Source organism: Artemia franciscana, chromosome 10 (assembly GCF_032884065.1).
Source record: "Artemia franciscana chromosome 10, ASM3288406v1, whole genome shotgun sequence".
NCBI classification, from domain to species: domain Eukaryota; kingdom Metazoa; phylum Arthropoda; class Branchiopoda; order Anostraca; family Artemiidae; genus Artemia; species Artemia franciscana.
The window spans coordinates 11540933-11562425 of NC_088872.1; the positions used below are offsets into that span (position 1 = coordinate 11540933).

General features: G+C 36.6%; 1 protein-coding gene across 1 annotated transcript in view; it reads right to left on the reverse strand.

The window, feature by feature from the left end:
* LOC136031783 (pre-mRNA-splicing factor RBM22-like) overlaps positions 1-20924 on the reverse strand; it is a 44500-nt gene extending 23576 nt beyond the window's left edge. Inside the window, exons 1-2 of the mRNA XM_065711560.1 lie at positions 20767-20924; positions 129-182 (exon numbers count right to left, since the gene is read on the reverse strand). Of these exons, the coding sequence (XP_065567632.1) occupies positions 129-182; positions 20767-20820 (108 nt within the window). The 5' untranslated portion in view covers positions 20821-20924. The remainder of the gene's footprint in view (positions 1-128; positions 183-20766) is intronic.
* Between the last annotated feature and the right edge of the window lie 569 nt (positions 20925-21493).

Below are 21493 nucleotides of genomic sequence, written 5' to 3' on the forward strand. Positions count from 1 at the left end.
AAACTAATTAAACAAACTAATGCCAAGATCCTTCAAAATTAAAAAAATAGACTCAAGCGATTTGGCTTCTGAGCCGCTCATATATAGCCTACTCCAAAGATAAAAAAAAAAAAAAAGAACAATCTTACCATTCGGATATATGGATTGTCCCCAAGACAGGTCTGACACAATATGGGAAAATCCTGCAAGAAATAGATACATATTAAATTAAAAATAATTTAATTTTCTGAAAGCACAAAAAAAAAAAAAAAAAAAAAAAAAACAGGAATTTCCCAGCAATAATATATATTTTTTAATACAGAAAGTTTAAGTATAAAAGAAAATTTAGAAGACAAGAAAAATTTTGTCATGCATTCAAAGAAGTAGGTCAAGTATAATTATGATCCCTCTCTTGATGCTGTCCAACCCAGTCCCTTTTTTAGGGGGAAGGGACTCATGGGGGTACTGAGACATCATAGGGGCATTAAATCAGGCATCAAAGTACGATTTTCAAAATTTGGTATTACTTCCCCCATTCCATTGAGGAGTGAGTGAATTGGTTTCAACATCACAGACAGGCATGTCATTTAGAAGCAGGCTAATGGATTCCCTAACTGAGTCCTGAAAAACAAAAATAAGAAAAATCAATGTTCAAAAGGCAACTGGGGTATATGTTGCAAAAAGCCATGGGAAAGTATTGCCAGGTTGTGACCAAATATAATCAAGGAGTATCATATCCACACACAGGGGACAATTCCTTCCTCCTTAGAGTCACCCAAATAATCAATCCTCCCCCTAAAAAGAAAAATAGGAAATTGATGTATAAAACTGTTCTTTTTGGCAATTTTACTGTCCCTCCCCTTTCTTCCAAAAAGCATATTCTGATACAGAGAAATACACAGGAATTTTTTGGGAAAAGGGGGTTAACTATTATAGACTTTAAGCACATTTTAGTCTGCACTAAATGCTAACAACAAGTCTTAAATAGAGCAAGGGTGGTTGTCTGGTTGGGGAGCCTTAAGCAGTCTAAGTAGTGCAAAGCCCTACCTGAGGCAGGTGGGGTGGGGAGTTAGAAGGCCAAATTAGTACTTAACATCTTGAGCTATAGGAGAGGGGTTAAGACATTCACCCAAAGTATATACCTTCATAATGTACCAAAACAGTTTGACTGTGTACACACCTATGAACACTATGATAAGTGGATAAAAACATTTGCTAAATCAGGGTATGAGATGCAACTAGGAGTAACAATAAAGGAAGACATAACTTATAATAAAATCAGTCATTAGAGAGCAGTGTTTTTCAGTAAGCCTGAACATACATTCCATAATAGAAAAAAATATAAAACATTATATACTTTTAAGATAATAAAAGTAAAGCCCCTCAAAATTTCTATGGTTCCCTCACCCTGTCTTTTCTTGCTTTTTTTACTTTAAAAAAATGGGCCAATTATTGGTGCTGTTGTCATATTGGGCCCACCCCCGAGATTTTTCTCTAGATCTGCCTTTGAGCCTAAATGAACATTCCATAACAAAGACAATATTATAAATTATAAACTTTTTAGGTGCTGTATTACTGTTAGAAAATTTAAAAATTATAGTTTCTTATTTCAAACAAGCCCCCCCACGCGCGTAAGTAGTTACGCGCCATTGTAGTTGTGTCCGTGTCCCACCTGTGAATATAGATAGATATATATATTTTTTTAACTACGTAAAACTTGAGAATATACAACATTCTTCACTGTTCCATTTTCTGTGCATATAAATAGATTGTCAGGTTTACCGACTCTTGAATATGCAACATATAATTGTCCATGGAAAACAATCCGTATTCAGATCTATACCGCATTTTTCTAATGATTGCCCTTGAGCTTTGTTGATGGTGATTGCTAATCGAATATTCCCTGTGTCCCCGTCGTCATTTATATATCCCCCCTGTGCCCTTCTGGCGTCCCCGTTGTAGTTGTGTTCCTGTGTCCCGGTCGTCATTTATATTCCCAGTGTCCCGGTCGTCATTTGTGTCTCGGTCTGTAATTTCTCTTTGAGTGTCCCGGTCGTCACTTATATTCCCTGTGTCCCGGTCGTCATTTGTGTCCCGGTGTCCCGTCTGTAATTTCTCTTTGAGTGTCCCGGTCGTCATTTATATTCCTTGTGTCCCGGTCTGTAACGTCATAAAGTCTTCAATGGCTCTGGTGGTGCAGCCAGTTGAGGAAGTTTAACTTTTCCTGAGGCGCAACACATTCCCATTGTTTCACCATTAAATTTCAAGGCCTTGCAATAGGGACAAATTTTAGACATAGTCCTGATTTGAACACATCTACTCAAGCTATAATCATCGACTGGGCTGTACCTGAATGCCAGGCGATAATTTTGACGTTGCTCTTGTGATTCCTCGGCACGCTTTCTTTTGGCATTATCTCTTTGAGCCGCAAGCCTGTTTTCACGTTGTTCTTGTGATTCCTCGGTATGCTTTCTTTTGGCATTATCTCTTTGAGCCGCAAACCTGTTTTCACGTTGTTCTTGTGATTCCTCGGCATGATTTTTTCCGGTAATTTCTCTTTGAGCCCCAGGCCTGTTTTCACGTTGTTCTTGTGATTCCTCGGCACGCTTTCTTTTGGTATTATCTCTTTGAGCCGCGAGCCTGTTTTCACGTTGTTCTTGTGATTCCTCGGTACGCTTTCTTTTCTTACTTTCTCTATTAGCTGCAAGCCTCTTGGCATTAACTCTTGAGCAGCTTCCTCGGCTGTTTCTTCTGCCATTGTACGATTTATACTAAAATTTCTCTTTGAATTAACTCTTTGAGCAGCTTCCTCGGCTGTTTCTTCCACCATTGTAGGATTTATACTAAAATTTCTCTTTGAATCGCCCACTTATATAATTATAATGACGTCATATACAAAGCCTTATATACTTATAATGACGTCATATACGTACAAACAAACAAACATACAACTTATTTTTATATATATACTAGCTGTTGGGGTGGCGCTTCGCGCCACCCCAACACCTAGTTGGTGGGGGCGCTTCGCGCCCCCCCCAAGCCCCCCCCGCGCGCGTAAGTCGTTACGCGCCATAATAGTTACGCGCCATTGTAGTTGTGTCCCTATGTCCCACCTGTGAATATAGATATATATATATATATATGGTTTTAACTACGTAAAACTTGCGAATATACAACATTCTTTGCTGTCCCATTGTCTTTGCATATAAATAGATTGTCAGGTTATCCCCCTGTTTCCCCCGGTGTCCCCGTTGTAGTTGTGTCCCTGTGTCCCGGTCGTTATTTATATTCCCTGTGTCCCGGTCGTCATTTGTATCCCGGTGTACCGGTCTGTATATACATTCGTTTTTTAGTTTTGTTTTTCTCCTTTATTTTTTTCCTTTTTTTTCTTTTTTAGTTTATTTAGATTTTTAGATTTTTTAGTTTTTTTATTAGTTTTTAGTTTTTTTTTCTTTTTAGTTTTTTTGTAGTTTTTACCTTCTTTTTAGTTTTGTTAATTTTTTTTTTTACTTGTGTCCTGGTCGTCATTTATACTCCCTGTGTCCCGGTGCTTTGTTGATTGCTAATCGAACATTCCTTTTGTCCTGGTCGCTTTCTCTTTGAGTGTCGTCATTTATTTTTTTCTTTTTTAGTTCTTTTAGTTTTTACCTTTTTTAGTTTTTTTTTAGTTTTTAGTTTTTTTAGTTTTTTACCTTTTTTTAGTTTTTTTAGTTTTTTAGCTTTTTATTTTTTTTATTAGTTTTTAGTTTTTTTGTAGTTTTTGCCTTTTTTTTTAGTTTTTTGTCCTGGTCGCTTTCTCTTTGAGTGTCGTCATTTATTAGTTTTTTCCTTTTTTTTTTAGTTTTTTATTGGTTTTTACCTTTATTTTAGCTTATTTTTCAGTTTTTTCCTTTTTTTTAGTTTTTTTTTATTTTTTATTTTTTTTAGTTTTTTACCTTTTTTTAGTTTTTTTAGTTTTTTTAGTTTTTAGCTTTTTTACTTTTTTTATTAGTTTTTAGTTTTTTTTTGTAGTTTTTGCCTTTTTTTAGTTTTTTCAGTTTTTTTTTTAGTTTTTTATTGGTTTTTACCTTTATAGTTTTTTTAGTTTTTTAGCTTTTTTATTTTTTTTATTAGTTTTTAGTTTTTTTTGTAGTTTTTTGCCTTTTTTTAGTTTTTTCAGTTTTGACGTCACCTAATCCAGTTTTTTCAGGTGACGTCACCTGACACATCCATCCACACATCCATCCACACATCCACAGACAGACAACTTATTTTTATATATATAGATATAGACTACTGAAAATTGCAGCTTTGAGCAATCTAAGGTCTTTTTCTTGTGAAGTTCCAGAGTTGATGTTTGAAGTATGTTTCAATGTAGTTTAGTGATCAGATGTAGTTGGATGATTGGTATTATGCTGAGAGAGCATTAGTCTGTGCTCAGTTATTAGCATAACCTGTTTATGAATGTTTGCCAAGTGAAATAATAGTTAATGCAATCAGAGGTGATTGCTGTTTCATTTCAAAGCGCTGGCTTGTTATTGTTTATCTTGACTTTGTTTGAAAGCGGGCACCTCTGGATTTTTATTTCTTAGAAGAAAGGGGCCCTTGCGATTACCTGGGATCATTCACGCAGAGAGGTTCTCCTTGCCCTGTGAAATGAATGTGTATTAGCCACGCCCTGTGCCGGAGACAAGCATAGACGCTATATCTAAAGGATTAAAAGGATATTTGGAGCAGCTGCATTTTGATGAAAGCGGGCCCCAAGTGATAATTGGTTTTAGTACATAAAGGGACCCTTGCGTGTAAGTTTCACTCTATGGCTTTTTAACGTGATTAAAAAGGCAGAACGGTATTAACTGGTATCAAAATGTCAGTGACGAAAGAACACTTCGACCGCCATATGGATGAGCTTCAATAACTAATTTCGAAACTTCAGACTGAGAATAAAGTGTTAAGAGCAGAAAACAAACGGGTACCATGTATTGCATTTCTAAAAAAACGACCCCCTCTCAATCTTCAGCCGTTCTGAATCTGCGATGTAATACACAAAAACAAAAAGTTGCTGAGCCGATTTTTGTTAGCCTTGGTGACAATGACCACTCAGCCATTATGAAGGAGTGTGGAAAACTGAAAAAGACGGGTTTCAGTGTGTCAACAGACTTACCAGCTGAGCTTGGTAAAAGAAGAAAAGAATTACTAGCGCTCGGGTGTAAGCTGAAAACTTCGAAATCAGCAGCTGAAAAGGTTTAAAAAACGCGGGTGGTCCAACAAGGAATAAGACTGTGGTTGGATGTAAAAAAGTCGCGAAGTTCTGATTGGTCCAAATTTTCAGACGAGTGCTTTGATCCGTTTACACTGAGAATAACAGCACAACCTGACGATCCTGATTCGGATTCTCAAAGATTTTAGAGTTCAGTTTTTGTGGTTATAATAGCAGAAGTGGGCAAGAATGTCATTGATCAATAAGTTGTTTCCGCTTGCCTAAGTGATTGATGCGTTTTCCAAAAATGTCTCATTTTCCTTTTTTTCCTGTGTTTTCTAGTTATTCATGTTTGTTTGCGTTAGTTTACTATTGCAGTTTGGAAAAAAATTCATTCGGGTGTGCACTTTTCTCATGGCTCTTCACTTCGCTTCAAGATACGCCCACACTCCTCCGAAAGATTTAGGTAAGTTTTGAGTTCCTACTCTTTGTCCCCGGGGTGCAATGCCTTGCCGATAGCTCAGAATAGGTTAGAACAGTTAGAAAAATCGTTTTTGAATTTGGAAGAAATTTTTGATTGAGTAATAAGTAATGAAACAGATTATTCTTTGTTTAGCAGTAGTAAGTTTCCTCAAACAAAATATAATCAAATAATAAATATGGCCCAAGGATGCTCCAAATCTGAGCTCAAGTGTAATTCAACTGAACTGTCAAGGATTATGTTCATCACTGACAGATGTAATGACTATGTGTCGGCAAGTACAGCCTGATGTTTTTGGACTTTGCGAAACATTCCTGACGAGACAGAATGATAGCCTGTTAGATATCCCCGAGTACACATCGAATTTTATACATAGAAAAGATACGAGACGAGGAGAATTGGCAATCTACACAAAGAGTGAATATCCAGTTTATATAAATAACCAACTGACTCGGAACGTGGAGGGTGTGTTTGAATCATTTTTCCTTGAAATGTTGCTTCCTTCACAAAGAAAGATAATCATTGGAGAAATATACCAATTCCCATCAGGCTCGGTTTCTTCTTTTATGGATATATTATCGAACCCACTCCAGCTGCTGGAGAAACAGAATCATGATGTGGTCTTTAAGGGCGATTTCAATATCAAACTGGCCCATCCCCTTACAAGTAGCACCAAAGACCTCCTCACGCTCACGTCTGGATCTACCCTCTATCCGTCAATCACTATCCCGACAAGAATTATACATAGAAAAGATACGAGACGAGGAGAATTGGCAATCTACACAAAGAGTGAATATCCAGTTTATATAAATAACCAACTGACTCGGAACGTGGAGGGTGTATTTGAATCATTTTTTCTTGAAATGTTGCTTCCTTCACAAAGAAAGGTAATCATTGGAGAAATATACCAATTCCCATCAGGCTCGGTTTCTTCTTTTATGGATATATTATCGGACCCACTCCAGCTGCTGGAGAAACAGAATCATGATGTGGTCTTTAAGGGCGATTTCAATATCAAACTGGCCCATCCCCTTACAAGTAGCGCCAAAGACCTCCTCACGCTCACGTCTGGATCTACCCTCTATCCGTCAATCACTATCCCGACAAGAATTACGGAAAATACTCATTCTTTAAAAGACGATATTTTTTTCGACTTTATCTCCACTCTCAGCTTCAGTCATCGTCAGTGACATGTCGGATCATTTCCCCCTATTCACTGTCTTCAAGACATCAGAAGTAGCAAGATCATTTTCAAGAATAAGAGAAGACGTACGGATTATTGACCTACGTGAAGAAAATTTAAGGTCATTAAATGATGAACTGAAGAAAATTACATGGGATAGTGTTCTGGAAAAAGAAGATTTGAACGAAGGTTTCAAAGTATTCCATAATACGTTTACAACTTTATACAAAGCACATTGTTTTAAAGAAAAAGCAGCTAAACATGAGAGAAAAATAAACCAATTTATCCGTGGGTTACTGAGAGTTTACTCTGATGTATTAATAAGAAGAACAAGCTTTGGGTTGAATACCATAACCGACCAAGTATTGCTAGCCTAAAAATCTATGAATCTTATAAGAAATGCCTCCAATCAATTCTCAGAAAGGCCAAAAGAGACTATTTTAATACAAAACTAGCTGAAAGTGGTAAGGATGGAAGGAAAGTTTGGAAGACAATTAATTCACTGCTACAACCCAACGACCATAAACTTGAACTATCCTCCAAATTACTGTTGATGGGAAAACATTTACTGAGTAAACCGAAGTTGCAAAAGCACTTTGCACTTTCTTTGCCAGCATTGGAGAGAAAACGGCGAACACAGTAACACCCCAAGCAAAATCCTACAAGGACTTTCTAGGTCCAGCATGTGTTAAGTCAATGGCAGTCATTTCCGTAACTTCCCTCGACGTCTCAATGATTGTCAAAAACTTGAGAGGTACATCTGCGTCCGGATCCGACTGTGTTCACACGAAAGTGTTGAAAGCAGTGTTGCCGTCTGTATTACAACCATTAACTCATTTGATAAACCTCTCATTGCGGAACGGGGTATTTCCATCACTCCTCAAGAAAGCACGAATAGTACCTCTCCATAAAGGTGGCCCTCAAAATGACCCATCTAACTTTTGACCCATCTCAATTTTCTTGGTATTTCCCAAAGTCTTCGAAAAACCTATGAAGAATCAACTTTACTCTTTTCTCAAAGCAAAGGGATTCCTCAAACAACAACAATTTGGATTCAGACAAGGACATTCAACTGAAGATGCGCTGACGTCAATGAGCTTATTTATCAACAAAGCTCTTGACCTGGGACTTTTGCCAGCTGCTATTTTACTTGATATCAAAAAAGCATTTGACAGTATGGATCATGGAATTCTACTAGGTAAACTAGAACAAATCGGCACTAGAGAGGCACTGAAATGGTTTCAGTCTTACCTTAGCAATTGACGCATGTACAAAGAAGATCCGCTGAACGATATCATGGTAAATTTTGGTGTGCCACAGGGATCAATCCTAGGTCCACTGTTATTTCTGATTCATGTGAATGACCTAAGTTGTGTTCTGAAACCAAATTTCAGGACCTCGCGGTGCTGCAAACTCTGCTGCGGTGAAGATACTTCAAATAATGACAACAACTCTAGTGAGCTGCTGGCATTTGCTGACGATACTACAATGGCCTCCTGTGACTCTGGCATGACGTCACTCCAGAGAAAACTAGAGATTGTCTTAGAAGAAACTTACGTCTGGATGGATGCAAACTGATTTGTAATAAATGTCGACAAATTGTGTGTGCTATTCTTTTCAAGGATTGGAACTATTCATCCAGAAATAACTGAAATTATGACTTCTAGAGGAACGATCAGGCGGCCAGAAACGGGTTTAGCAAGGTATCTAGGTGTACTCCTGGACAAAAACGTCTCCTTTCTAAAACACATCCAGGCTGTGGAGCTAAAACTCTCTCGCAATTTTGGCATCACCAGGAAACCAAAGCACGTATTTCCTCAAAAAACCCTTTGTCTAGTTTACAACGGACTTCTGAAACATCACCTGCAGTATTGTGCCATAATTTGGCAGTCAACCTTCAAATCACACCTGAAGAGACTTGACTTAATCCACAAGCATGAATTGAAAATTATTAGAAATGTAGACAACTATCTGTCCCTTGGTTCCCTTTACCGTCTGTTGTGCTCAGTTTTGTTTTTAAATTTTTATCTGGTTTACTTCCATCTCCCTTCCACAATCTGTTTTGGTTGATATCTGAACAACATAATTAAAACACGCGCTCTGCCTTTGACCTTCAAGTGAGACAAACTCCAACAGTACACTCAGATTTTTCCCTGGATGTAGCATGTGCTAAAGTGTGGAACATGCTTCCAAAAGAGCTGAGATGTAGGAGCTCCCTCGGGTCTTTCAAAAATAATTTAAGTAAATATTTAGTTAAAGGTCAATAAGTGAAAGATAAAAAAAGAAAGATAAATTAAATTAGACAAAGTTTAGATTTTTTAGTATATTTAGGTGAGGTGGTTGTACATCCAGGGAGGGAGGGAGGAACCCTATGGTTAAGATTATAAAATAAATTATATAATGAAGAGGCGTGTGGTTGTGTTGAAGAGTGAAGTGGGAGCCATACTGTGTGTTAGTGAAGAATATTTTGTTTATGGGTCTCAACGTGAGTTTTGTCAAAAAACAGTGTACTTTAAGTTTAGTTATTTCCTTTTTTTTAATTAAACCCAATTGAACCTTGAACCTTGGCTGGAGTGGCATCACCTATATTTCTCCTAGATACAAGTCGCTACACTGGAATGAAAGTATCCTACCTCCAAATGTGCTACGAATCAAACTATCCTATGTCCAAAACCGCTACTTTTCAGGAGAGCTATTTTAAGTTTTGAAGATTATTTTTCCAGTACTTCTAAAAGGGGGTTATAGGGGAACAACCGAATTGTAGAGTTTCTTTCGTAATGGCTATGTATTAGTGGAGATATTTTTGACCTACTTAGGTCAGAACGTCGAAAAACTGGATATAGGATGGTAGTCATATCATCTACATCAGAACAAAAGTCCCAAGTCCCATTTTTGAACATAGGATACTTATAGATATCAGAGGCCTTGCTGAAGGAAGGCACAGTCCATCCTATATCCGTATTATATCAAATATTTCACCATATATTATTATAATTCATATTCAAAGTATAACAAAATGAACAATTACTATTCAAAGCATCAAAAGTGAAAAATAAAACAAAGTTGATTCAGAATCATCCGACTCTGCAGAACATTCTTGTAAACAATTGAACGGAAGCTCTCTAAAAACTGGTGGTAAGCTACAGGAATCAATTTTTTTTTACAAAGATCTTGAACATTGCGGTACATTCTTTCGCGAACTGGAACCGGACCAGAATACACCTTTTGCAATTTGCACAACCCAGCTGAAATCTTTGCTGAAGCTTTCCCTCTTTTCAACCTTCTGATTGTATCAATCATCTTTATGTCTTCAGCTGCCCAGCTGGTCCAAACGCTAATCATGTCAGGCAATGTGTAATCATATTTCAACACTCGGATTTCTGTGAAGTTCACTTTAACCCTGTTGACATCAATGTTCAAATTATCACTGGTCTCTCTACATAGCTTATCAAGATTATAGAAATCAGACATTCTCATTTTCTTTACTTTGTAAGGACTCTTCAAACATGCAAAATTTGCAGTCTGAAAACACTGAGAAGGCACATACACTGTTTGGTTCTTAGCAAATCTCTTGATGACAGCATGGACCAAATCGTTTTGATTTTGTGTGTGCCTGGTTTCAAGATACATGTGAGTAATTACTATCTTAAATTTACTGGCATAGTGTAAATAAAGGGAAACAAGGTTCTTGTTTTGTCCTCCGCAACTGTCACTTATGCAAACGAATTCTTTTGCTCCTTTCTCTACCATGCTCACAATAAAGCTGTAAACATAACTCCTGATTTCTGACGAGCCTCTTTTAGAAGTGCCTGCATGCCACATGCAGCTGGTTCCTTCACGAGTATTGCAGTTATAGATACTGAGATTGTAACAGTCAAGTTTCAGCTTATAAGTAATAAGAAGAAACCTCTCCACACGGACACTGTAGGACCTTTTGCAAGTCAAAGCACGCTACAATAATCCTTTCAGGGTCCGTCTTTCCTCTCTCTTGTTCCTCTGCCATAAACTTCTTATTTTCTTCTTTATTTCTGATGTGCTCATTGTGTTTTATGGTCAACTGTTCTTTCATCTGAGGGCTAGCATTTTCCATTGCAACACACTTGTCACATTGGCCTTTTTTGGAGCGGAAAAGGCTGAGATTGAACTCATGCTAAAAAATTTCTCTGTATTTGTTGGATCTTGCAGCTCGTCTATTGTTTTCCACGCACCACTCTCAATAGAGTATATAAAGCTGAGCATGACTCTTGATCCCATCTTCCAAGTACTGAGATTTAGGTCTAGCTCTGCAGTAATGGCTCAGGGCTTTTTTCAAAAGTCTTATATGCTCCCTGCATGATTTAAGTTCTCTCATATCGGTGAATCTGAGGGATTCCTCTTTTTGACCTCTTTCGTCCCTTTTTGCAGCTCCCCTAACAGGTACTTTTTTCTTCAACGCAGCTTTCACTATCTGTTCAGAAATTCCTAGCGTATTTATGAAAAACAGTCAACAGACTTTCTCAGGTTCCTCATTAATGCACAAGGAATACACTACTGAAAACACCATATTCTCTGCTTTCTCAGTGTCACTGTTCTACCCCTCTGTTCCCTCTTCATGATTATCGTTATCGCTCTTACGCGTCCTGGAACGTTTTTTTTGGCTTGATTAACTTGCTGAAGTATGTAGTCTATTTGTCTATTAATATCACCCAATTCCCAGTAAGACCAGAAAATGGTTATTTGAGTCTCTTCTAGAATTCTTTCATAACACTTCATCCTGCACTTACAAGGTCATAGTCCTTTCTGGCACAGTCTTTCCTTTGCTACTAATGTGTTTCATGCCAGCATTCAACATCTTCTTTGCTATGTATCTTTTCCAGCTGGAAGGTCTTCTCTTCCTCTTCTTTCCCTGGGCAGTAGGACTTTCTTCTGTTACACTAAGTTCACTAGCAGACGCACTGTCATTTTCTTCTATTTCAAGTTCATTAGCAGAGGTATTCCCATTCTCTTCTATTCCACTAAGTTCTTTAGCAGAGGTATTCCCATTCTCTTCTATTCCACTAAGTTCATTAGCAGAGGTATTCCCATTCTCTTCTATGTCACTACATTCATTAGCAGAGGCCAAGTCCTTACCTTTCCTGGCTTTCTCTCTAGCTAGTTCCATTAGTATTCTTCCTCAATTCACCCTTCCTTTATAATTGCAAATTTTTACTATAAATATTGATGATGGTGAAGGCAAACGTTGCCATCAAATTATTCCATGTCCAAGAAGATGTATCAATACTTTAGAATGGCAATATCCTAAAGGACAGCTCAGACAGCGTTTGTAAAGTCGTTTGCTAAGTTTTCCTGTAAAGTTTTCCCTGCTCATATGAGCCGTGTACTTTACGTGTGTTTTGAGCAGCAAACTATTCAAATTTCTGAAGCATTTCATATTTTGGAGAAAAGGTCTTGAAGAAATATGGAGCTTGGGGTGTGAATATAATTTAATGAGGCATTAGGCTTGTCACATATTCTGTTTTCCGGATCAAGCATATCAAGATTCCCTAGTTTTTCCTATTTTCTTGTAAAGTTGGCAGTGGTGCCAAAAATCCTGGCAAGAATTCAGTTCCATAGCACCCTAGATATTTAGTGTAAAATATGGAAACCAAATTCCAAATCACTGATGTCTAATACACTTTGCCATACTCAAGAGAGAATTCCTACCATTCCTCCTAGTCAGCTCCTAGTCTTGTCAAGGTGTTGTCAAGCCATCATCATAACCTTCAATTTGCTGTTGACAAAACAGACTTATCATCTGAGTCCAAGCAATGTCAAATGACAGAAATTAGGAGGATTCATTCAAATAGTTATCTGGTTTATTGTCCTTTGCTTTTTCTAATGAAACCATAAAGGCTAGTTGATCATATTTCTGGAAAATCTTAGGCTTTATGCATTAAGCCAACCCTAGCTTATTTTTTTCTCATTTCCAGGTCAAAATGGAAAAAGAGCTGAAGAGCTACCTTTAAACCTGCAGTTGCTGCAGCTTCTTTTTTTTGAAGAAGAGAAAGAAAACCAGAAAAACGAAAAGAAGTGTGTAGGTTAGACTGATTTTTGATGTTTCAAAAAAGATAGATCAGGGCCCAGCTCATAACTTGATGAATGAGCTAATCATCTCAAAAGATGTGATTTTATTTGCTTATTATGTCAGAATGACTTCAGAAAGTTGGAATTACCTTCTTGGCAAGGTATTCAATAAGTTGGAAAAAACTACAACAAATATAAGAAACCCATATCTCCTGCTGAACAATTGTGTGCTACAATTCGTTACTTAGTATGGGAGAGCCCCACAAGTCAGACTAGGGCTAAGTCAAGAAAGATATGCTTATTTGGTTTGAATATAATGAGACTAAAGCATCATGATGTCTTATGAATAATGGGTCAAACAATTAATCAATAAATTTCTTTTTCCTCTCACTTTAGGCCGCTTTACATTTAAAACCTAGCTGATGCTTGGGAATTTTGCATTCTTGTATGAATGCATTCTGTCAATTTGTTCTCAAACAATACAAAACAAGCCAAAATAGTGACCAAATCCAGTGATATCACTTTAGCCTTATGCATAAATGAGATGGAAATTACCTCTCAGACTTTGAATCTGCTTGGAATGCTTGCTCTGCATCAGTTTCTTTTGAAGAGTCCTGTGATACTTCTTCAGCTTCTAGGGACAGGCTGACTGTTGCTATTTGGTCTTTGCTTTAGATGTTACCACTTCCACTAGATGCCTGTATGTAATTAGTCATGCCAGCTCTTGGCTGACTGAATTTAACTTGGTCTGAGAAAAGACATCAAAAGAGAGGAAATGCGGCCAGGCTTTTTTCAGACTAGAGAAAACAGCATATCTTCAGTTTCCTGATTCCACATTTCCAAATCTGTTTAAAAGTTTTGCTCTGGAACTCTTTCCCTATTGGTCAATTTTATGAACTTTACAAAAAAAGTTAACAAAAGTTTAACTTTGAGGCTTGCTCACGTAAAGGTCTACGGAACGTTAACAAAGCAAATTTGTGAACTTTGCAAACAACTTTACGAAATTTACGAACGCTGTCTGAACCATCCTTAAATATCAACAAACTATCCTAAATCCAGCAACTCATCAAAATTTACTGCTTGAAACTAGCCCAAGTCCAAATAAGGACATAGAATAGTTTCATAGTGTGAGAAAAGCAAATTTGCACCATAGGATAAGAAAGAAAAAGGGAATCTAGCAGCATAGTGCCAATTCTGACAGCAAATTTGGATTCAGCATATGATAGACTATTAATCCATTTTTGGACATAGGATAGTTTGATTTGACACCCATTTGGAGGTAGGATAGTTTCATCCCAGTGTAGCAAAGTATTGGGAGTTTCAGCTCAGCTAGTCTTGCAAAATGGGAAAGCTACTGCATGACAGATATCACTTTGGTGATATTTCTCCACACATCTTTGAATACTTTTATGTCATTTTTAAATATAAGCATGCTAGAGACATTCCAACTTCAAGGTTGGGACAAGCAAGTCCCTTGTACAGAAGAGTGATGACTTTTGGGTAATTAGTGGAAAGAGTATGCTTAATCAGCCCAAGAGTTGAAGTAACACAAACAACAGACTTCTTAGCATGGGGGCTGAATCTTAGTTCATTGTCCAAGATCTTGTTTGTAATTTACACAGGAGATTAGATAGCCTGTGAGACAATAAGAGCAAGAAATATTCGTTTTGTCAAAGTGAATGACAAGGCAAAATTGAATTAAAAAAGCCAAGCCCCCACCCATTGACTAAAACAGTCCAAGATTGTTTTTGTAGATAGGCATGACCTTCACATGATAAGGCTGGTCCAAGAAGCATTGAGTCATCAGCATAGAGCATTAATTTACTGCTGATAGTAAGGAGCAACATTAATAAAGATGAGCAAAAAACAGCAGATGTAGTAGATTGCATCTTCTCTCTTCCTTCAATAGACTAGAGTGGGGAGTTTGAGGGAAACAAGACCTTCCTCAAACAACTTGTCTTGCAAAGCTGGTATGAGCTTTATTGCTTGCCTTTGGACAACCTTGAGTGCTTTAACATCTATTTATAATGGGGAGACACTAGGGTCATTCCTAATTCCAGATGTGGATATGCAATATCTTTGTACAGCTTCTCGACCATCCATGTCTTCCTGGTGGTAAACATTTGTTTTATGAGCCCTATGGCTTGGTTTTGACAATTTGAGCTCCTGTATGGCTATGAAGCTTGAGTTCATCATCACCAACAGCCCTTGGGTTGTTCTCCTAACTTACAGCTTCAAGTAGGCCATCTTCAATATGGTGAGGTTGTACAGGGTTGTCATTTTCAAGATGCAGGACTTTGCATTTTGACATGTTGAACTGCAAACCCCACTCAGATGACCATCTAAATGTTCTTGCATTGTTGAGTGATCAGGGCTAATTCAGACCTGTCTTAAGAACTTACAATCATTGGCATATAGTATCAGTGGGTCTTTCAGTTCAATTGTACAGTTTTTCATATATATGCTGAAAAACATGGGCCCCAGTATTGTGACCTGTGGAACTCTATTCACAGAATTTCATCAGAATAAAGTTTTACTAGTGGCATCATAAACTACTACCCTCTGAAAGCTTCCAGTAAAAAAGGCTTTAATCCAGGCAACTATATCCTCTGTATGCTTCCAGTTTCAGGAAAAAAGATTGATGTTGGGCTTTATCAAAGGCTTTTGCTTGAGCAAGTACTGCTTTATCATCACTGCCCTTTTGAAAAAATGTATCATATATAATTTCTACCTAGGGAACCATGGATTACTGAATGACTTCTAATATCTATCAATAATAAAAAATATCAAAATAAGAGAGAAATATCTGTTGACTGAAAATATTACATTTTTAAAAGTAAAAACAAATTCCTAATGAGAACTCTTCACATACATGAAAAAACTATTTTGATAATTCTTTATGGAATACAAGTTCACTCAAATAGGCATAAGATTTAATTAGACAAAAGATCAAAACATTTTAAGGATTATGAACTTTCAATTGATAATATGGTCTAATATATTAGAGAGAAAAAGCTGTTGTTGAACATTCCAGTCATGATTTGTCAATAAAAAAGTTGTCAAAATTTGTATACCTATTTAGGACATCACAAATTGATATCATTAACTTTTATAACAGAAAATAAATTTTCAAATCTTTCAAACCTTACAAATCAGGATTGAACAAAATTTTGAGCCTTAAAATAAGCTGGATGCTCATTTGAAGAGTATATCTATTTCTCAAAGTTTCATTTCTTTAACACATATTGTAAAAGGTCACCTAAGGTCATTGTCCTTTAGAAGGGGGAGAGGTGGAGGCAGATACTTCAGATACTTTCCCAGAGGATTATTAAGGCTTTGGATTCATTTCTGAGAGTTTCATTCATCTTCCTCAACTGCTTTCAAAGATTGAAAAAAACCTTATCTATAGTTTTAATTGTATTTCAAAAACAGTTTTTGGCTATTTTGCAGCTCAATATTTGGCTAGGCTTGAAACTAGATTTACTGCTTGAAACTAGCCCAAGTCCAAATAAGGACATAGAATAGTTTCATAGTGTGAGAAAAGCAAATTTGCACCATAGGATAAGAAAGAAAAAGGGAATCTAGCAGCATAGTGCCAATTCTGACAGCAAATTTGGATTCAGCATATGATAGACTATTAATCCATTTTTGGACATAGGATAGTTTGATTTGACACCCATTTGGAGGTAGGATAGTTTCATCCCAGTGTAGCAAAGTATTGGGAGTTTCAGCTCATCTAGTCTTGCAGAGTAGGAAAGCTACTGCATGCCAGATATCACTTTGGTGATATTTCTCCGCACATCTTTGAATACTTTTATGTCATTTTTAAATATAAGCATGCTAGAGACATTCCAACTTCAAGGTTGGGACAAGCAAGTCCCTTGTACAGAAGAGTGATGACTTTTGGGGAATTATTGGAAAGAGTATGCTTAATCAGCCCAAGAGTTGAAGTAGCACCAACAACAGACTTCTTAGCATGGGCACTGAATCTTAATTCACTGTCCAAGATCTTGCTTATTATTTACACAGGAGATTAGATAGCCTGTGAGACAATAAGAGCAAGAAATATTCGTTTTGTCAAAGTGAATGACAAGGCAAAATTGAATTCAAAAAGCAAAGCCCTAGCCCATTGACTAAAACTGTCTAAGATCATTTAAACAGTTGTAAATGGGCATGATCTTCACAAGATAAGGCTAGCCCAAGAAGCAGAATCATCAGCACAGAGCATTAATTTACTGCTGATAGTAAAGAGCAGCATTAATACAGATGAGCAGAAAACAGCAGATGTAGTAGATTGCATCTTCTCTCTTCCTTCAATAGACTAGAGTGGGGAGTTTGAGGGAAACAAGACACTCCTCATACAGCTTGTCTCGCAAAGCTAGTACCAGCTTTGTTGCTTGCCTTTGGACAATCTTGATTGCTTTAACAGCTATTTATGATGGGGAGACACTAGTTTCATTCCTAATTCCAGATGTGGATATGCAATAGCTTTGTACAGCTTCTTGACCACCCAAGTCTTCCTGGTGGTAAACATTTGTTATATGAGCTCTATGGCTTGGTTTTGACAATTTGAGCTCCTGTATGGCTATGAAGCTTGAGTTCATCATCACCAACAGCCCTTGGGTTGTTATCCTAACTTACAGCTTCAAGTAGGCCATCTTCAATATGGTGAGGTTGTATAGGGTTGTCATGTCCAAGATGCAGGACTTTGCATTTTGACATGTTGAACTGCAAACCCCACTCAGATGACCATCTAAATGTTCTTGCATTGTTGAGTGATCAGGGCTAATTCAGACCTGTCTTAAGAACTTACAATCATTGGCATATAGTGTCAGTGGGTTTTTCAGTTCAGTTGTACAGTTTTTAATATATATGCTGAAAAACATGGGCCTCAGTATTGTGACCTGTGGAACTCCATTCACAGAATCTCATCAAAATAAAGTTTTACTAGTGGCATCATAAACTACTACCCTCTGAAAGCTTCCAGTAAAAAAGGCTTTAATCCAGGCAACTGTATCCTTAGTACACTGTATGCTTCCAGTTTCAGGAAAAAAGATTGATGTTGTGCTTTATCAAAGGCTTTTGCTTGATCAAGTACTGGTTTATCATCACTGCCCTTTTGAAAAAATGTATCATATATAATTTCTACCTAGGGAACCATGGATTACTGAATGACTTCTAATATCTATCAATAATAAAAAATATCAAAATAAGAGAGAAATATCTGTTGACTGAAAATATTACATTTTTAAAAGTAAAAACAAATTCCTAATGAGAACTCTTCACATACATGAAAAAACTATTTTGATAATTCTTTATGGAATACAAGTTCACTCAAATAGGCATAAGATTTAATTAGACAAAAGATCAAAACATTTTAAGGATTATGAACTTTCAATTGATAATATGGTCTAATATATTAGAGAGAAAAAGCTGTTGTTGAACATTCCAGTCATGATTTGTCAATAAAAAAGTTGTCAAAATTTGTATACCTATTTAGGACATCACAAATTGATATCATTAACTTTTATAACAGAAAATAAATTTTCAAATCCTTCAAACCTTACAAATCAGGATTGAACAAAATTTTGAGCCTTAAAATAAGCTGGATGCTCATTTGAAGAGTATATCTATTTCTCAAAGTTTCATTTCTTTAACACATATTGTAAAAGGTCACCTAAGGTCATTGTCCTTTAGAAGGGGGAGAGGTGGAGGCAGATACTTCAGATACTTTCCCAGAGGATTATTAAGGCTTTGGATTCATTTCTGAGAGTTTCATTCATCTTCCTCAACTGCTTTCAAAGATTGAAAAAAACCTTATCTATAGTTTTAATTGTATTTCAAAAACAGTTTTTGGCTATTTTGCAGCTCAATATTTGTTTAGGCCTAACCTAATATTTTGAACATTCCTACCTCTGACACAAAATTGGGTAAAATTCTAGACCAGCTAGTTTTTACTACCTTAGAAAGAGGTTAGGATAGGAAAATGAGACTTTCAGGGATGGGTCTACAGACTAAAGTTTGTCCTGGGAAGATATTTTGAAATACTTACTTCTATTTCTTCTCTATCTATAGGGCATTAACCTTTAAAAATCTTTGTGTTATGAAAGTGGAACCTAACAAAATAGATCTTCTGCTTAAATGAAGTTCAAAAAGTAATCTCAGTTTCACAACTTTGCTCAATCAAAATATATGAGATTTCAAAGATTGGCAAATACATTTCAAAAATTTAGAAGAAAAAAAAAAAATCCAGTGATATCCTAAATCTATCACAGTTCATATTATTGACTTACCAATAAACTGAAAATACCACTCAATGTCCTTTTAGCTCTTTACAAATATAATAATTGCTTCTATTGCAAATTCAAATTTGAGCACTTTCTGAGCTCTTAAAAATGATGAATTTTCAATTAAAGTATGAGTTATTCATTGTTTTTGAGAAAATAATATTATGCTTTCTCAGTGTTATTTTCTTGGTTGTTTTCAAAAATATAAGGTAAAATTATAGTTAATTGACTTCTTGCTATCTTGGAAAGGGTTTAGGTTAGGAAAATGAAACTTTCAGGGATGGGTGTACAGGCTAAAGTATGTCCTGGGAAGGTATTTTGAAATGCCTACCTCCACTCCTTCTCCCTCTAGAGGGCCCTGACCTTTGATGACCTTTAAAAATATGTGTGTTATAAAAGTGTAATGTTGCAAAATAGATCTTCTGCTTAATTGAAGTACAACAAAATTGTTTTCAGCTTCATAACTTTGCTCAATCCCATTTTATAAGGTTTTAAAGATATGCAAATACATTTCCTAAATTTTGAAAAAAAAACAGTGATATGGCTCAAAATTCTATTCAAATAAAAGAAATGGGATTTTCAGAACTAAAAGCAGAGAAAAAGCAACTAGTAACTGAAAATTAAGGTAAAATGTAGTTATGTCAAAATTCCAATAGGTATAGACCTGTCATGTAGGCACATTTCTAGGCCCTCTAGAGGGAGAAGGAGTGGAGGTGGGCACTTTAAAATACCTTCCTGTGACATATTTTAGCCTGTAGACCCATCCATGAAAGTTTCATTTTCCTAACCTAAACCTGTTCAGAGATAGCAAGAAGTCAGTCAACTAGAATTTTACCAAAAATAATACTACCTTTTCTCAGCTCCAAAATTATTTCCAAAATTATTCAGCTCCAAAGTCAAAAAGTGCTTAAATTTGAATTTGCAATAGAAGCAATTATTATATTCATAGAGTATAAAAAAGGCACCAAGTGGTAGGCTATGTTCTTTTTATTGGTAAGTCAATAATATGAACTGGGATATATTTACCTAAAACTCTACTCAAACAAAATGAATTGCATTTTCAAAACTAAAACAAGAAAAAAAGAAACTGAAAGCTGAAAATTAAGGTATAATTTTGTTTTGTGAAATTCTACCAGCTAGCTTGGAAATAGGCTACCAATATAGCTTGGAAATAGGCTACCAATCTAGCATGTAGCCTAAAAGCTTTGCAATGCCTTCCAACAGTATGTTTTTGGCCTAGGATTTGTTACTGAGTTTCCTTTTCCTGACCTACCCCTCTCCAAGATAGTCAAAAGTAGTCTATTTGGATTTTCACCAAAAATGGGAGGCTCCTTCCTTCCCCCAGCACCCCTTGAAAGTTTCACCTTGACCCCCCAAGTTTATTCTCAAGATATTGCACCACATTAGACCTATTTTCATAATCTGGGTGCAAAGAATATCTTTCCAGTTGCTTTGCTATTTTACAGGTAAAAAAGCTCAAGAAAAGCTTTAAAAAGATTGGAGACAAAGATGATACAGCCAAGGAGATGGGTTGGAAATTCATAGGCTAGTCTTTTTGTTAGGCTAGTTAAAATCCCAAAATACCATTAGTTAATGCTTGGATGGTCATACTTACTGCATCTTCCCATGTTTGTCTATTATAGGTATTTGTACTCTTTGACATAGCCATCTTAGCTGCTGTACAAGTTTAGCCTGTCCTATTTTTCCAATTCCTTCTTCAATTTCAGCAAATCCCTCACAAGCACTTTATGGTATTTGCACTTTATGATGGCAAGTTTTCCGTTCTGGTAGACCGAAAATCCATAAAATTCCGATGATTGAGAACGAAAAATCCGTCACATTTTCCGTTAAAAGAATCCATAACAAAAATCTGTTCCAATGGAACTCTTGTGGTAAGAAGCTGCTGCAAGCAGAGCAGTATGCACTGTTGAAATACTTCCGGGAGTTCAATGCTGCCCTCCAAAAAGATTCCATTGGATCCGTGGACAGTCACACAAGAAAAAGAAGCTAAAGATTATATTTAGTCATTCCTTGTAAAAGGTGGTGTGAAAGAGGATAAATGAAATGGTTTGACAAATGATGCGCTGGCTACTTGAATTTCACCAAAAATATCGTCAAGCTGCATTGCAAATCAGTAAGTGCGTTCTTACCCAGAGTTGTCTTCCGAGTTCGCATCTTGTTTCTCCCTTTTCGTGTTTTTAATGAAACTAAGGACCCCCCCCCCCACGAAGATACAAAAAGAGTTGTAAGACCGATGTTTAACAGTTCATGGATATTTTTCATATAGTCCAGAATGTCGCCGAGTATCTCGTTGCCTTTGAACAGCTAAATGACTTCCGCAA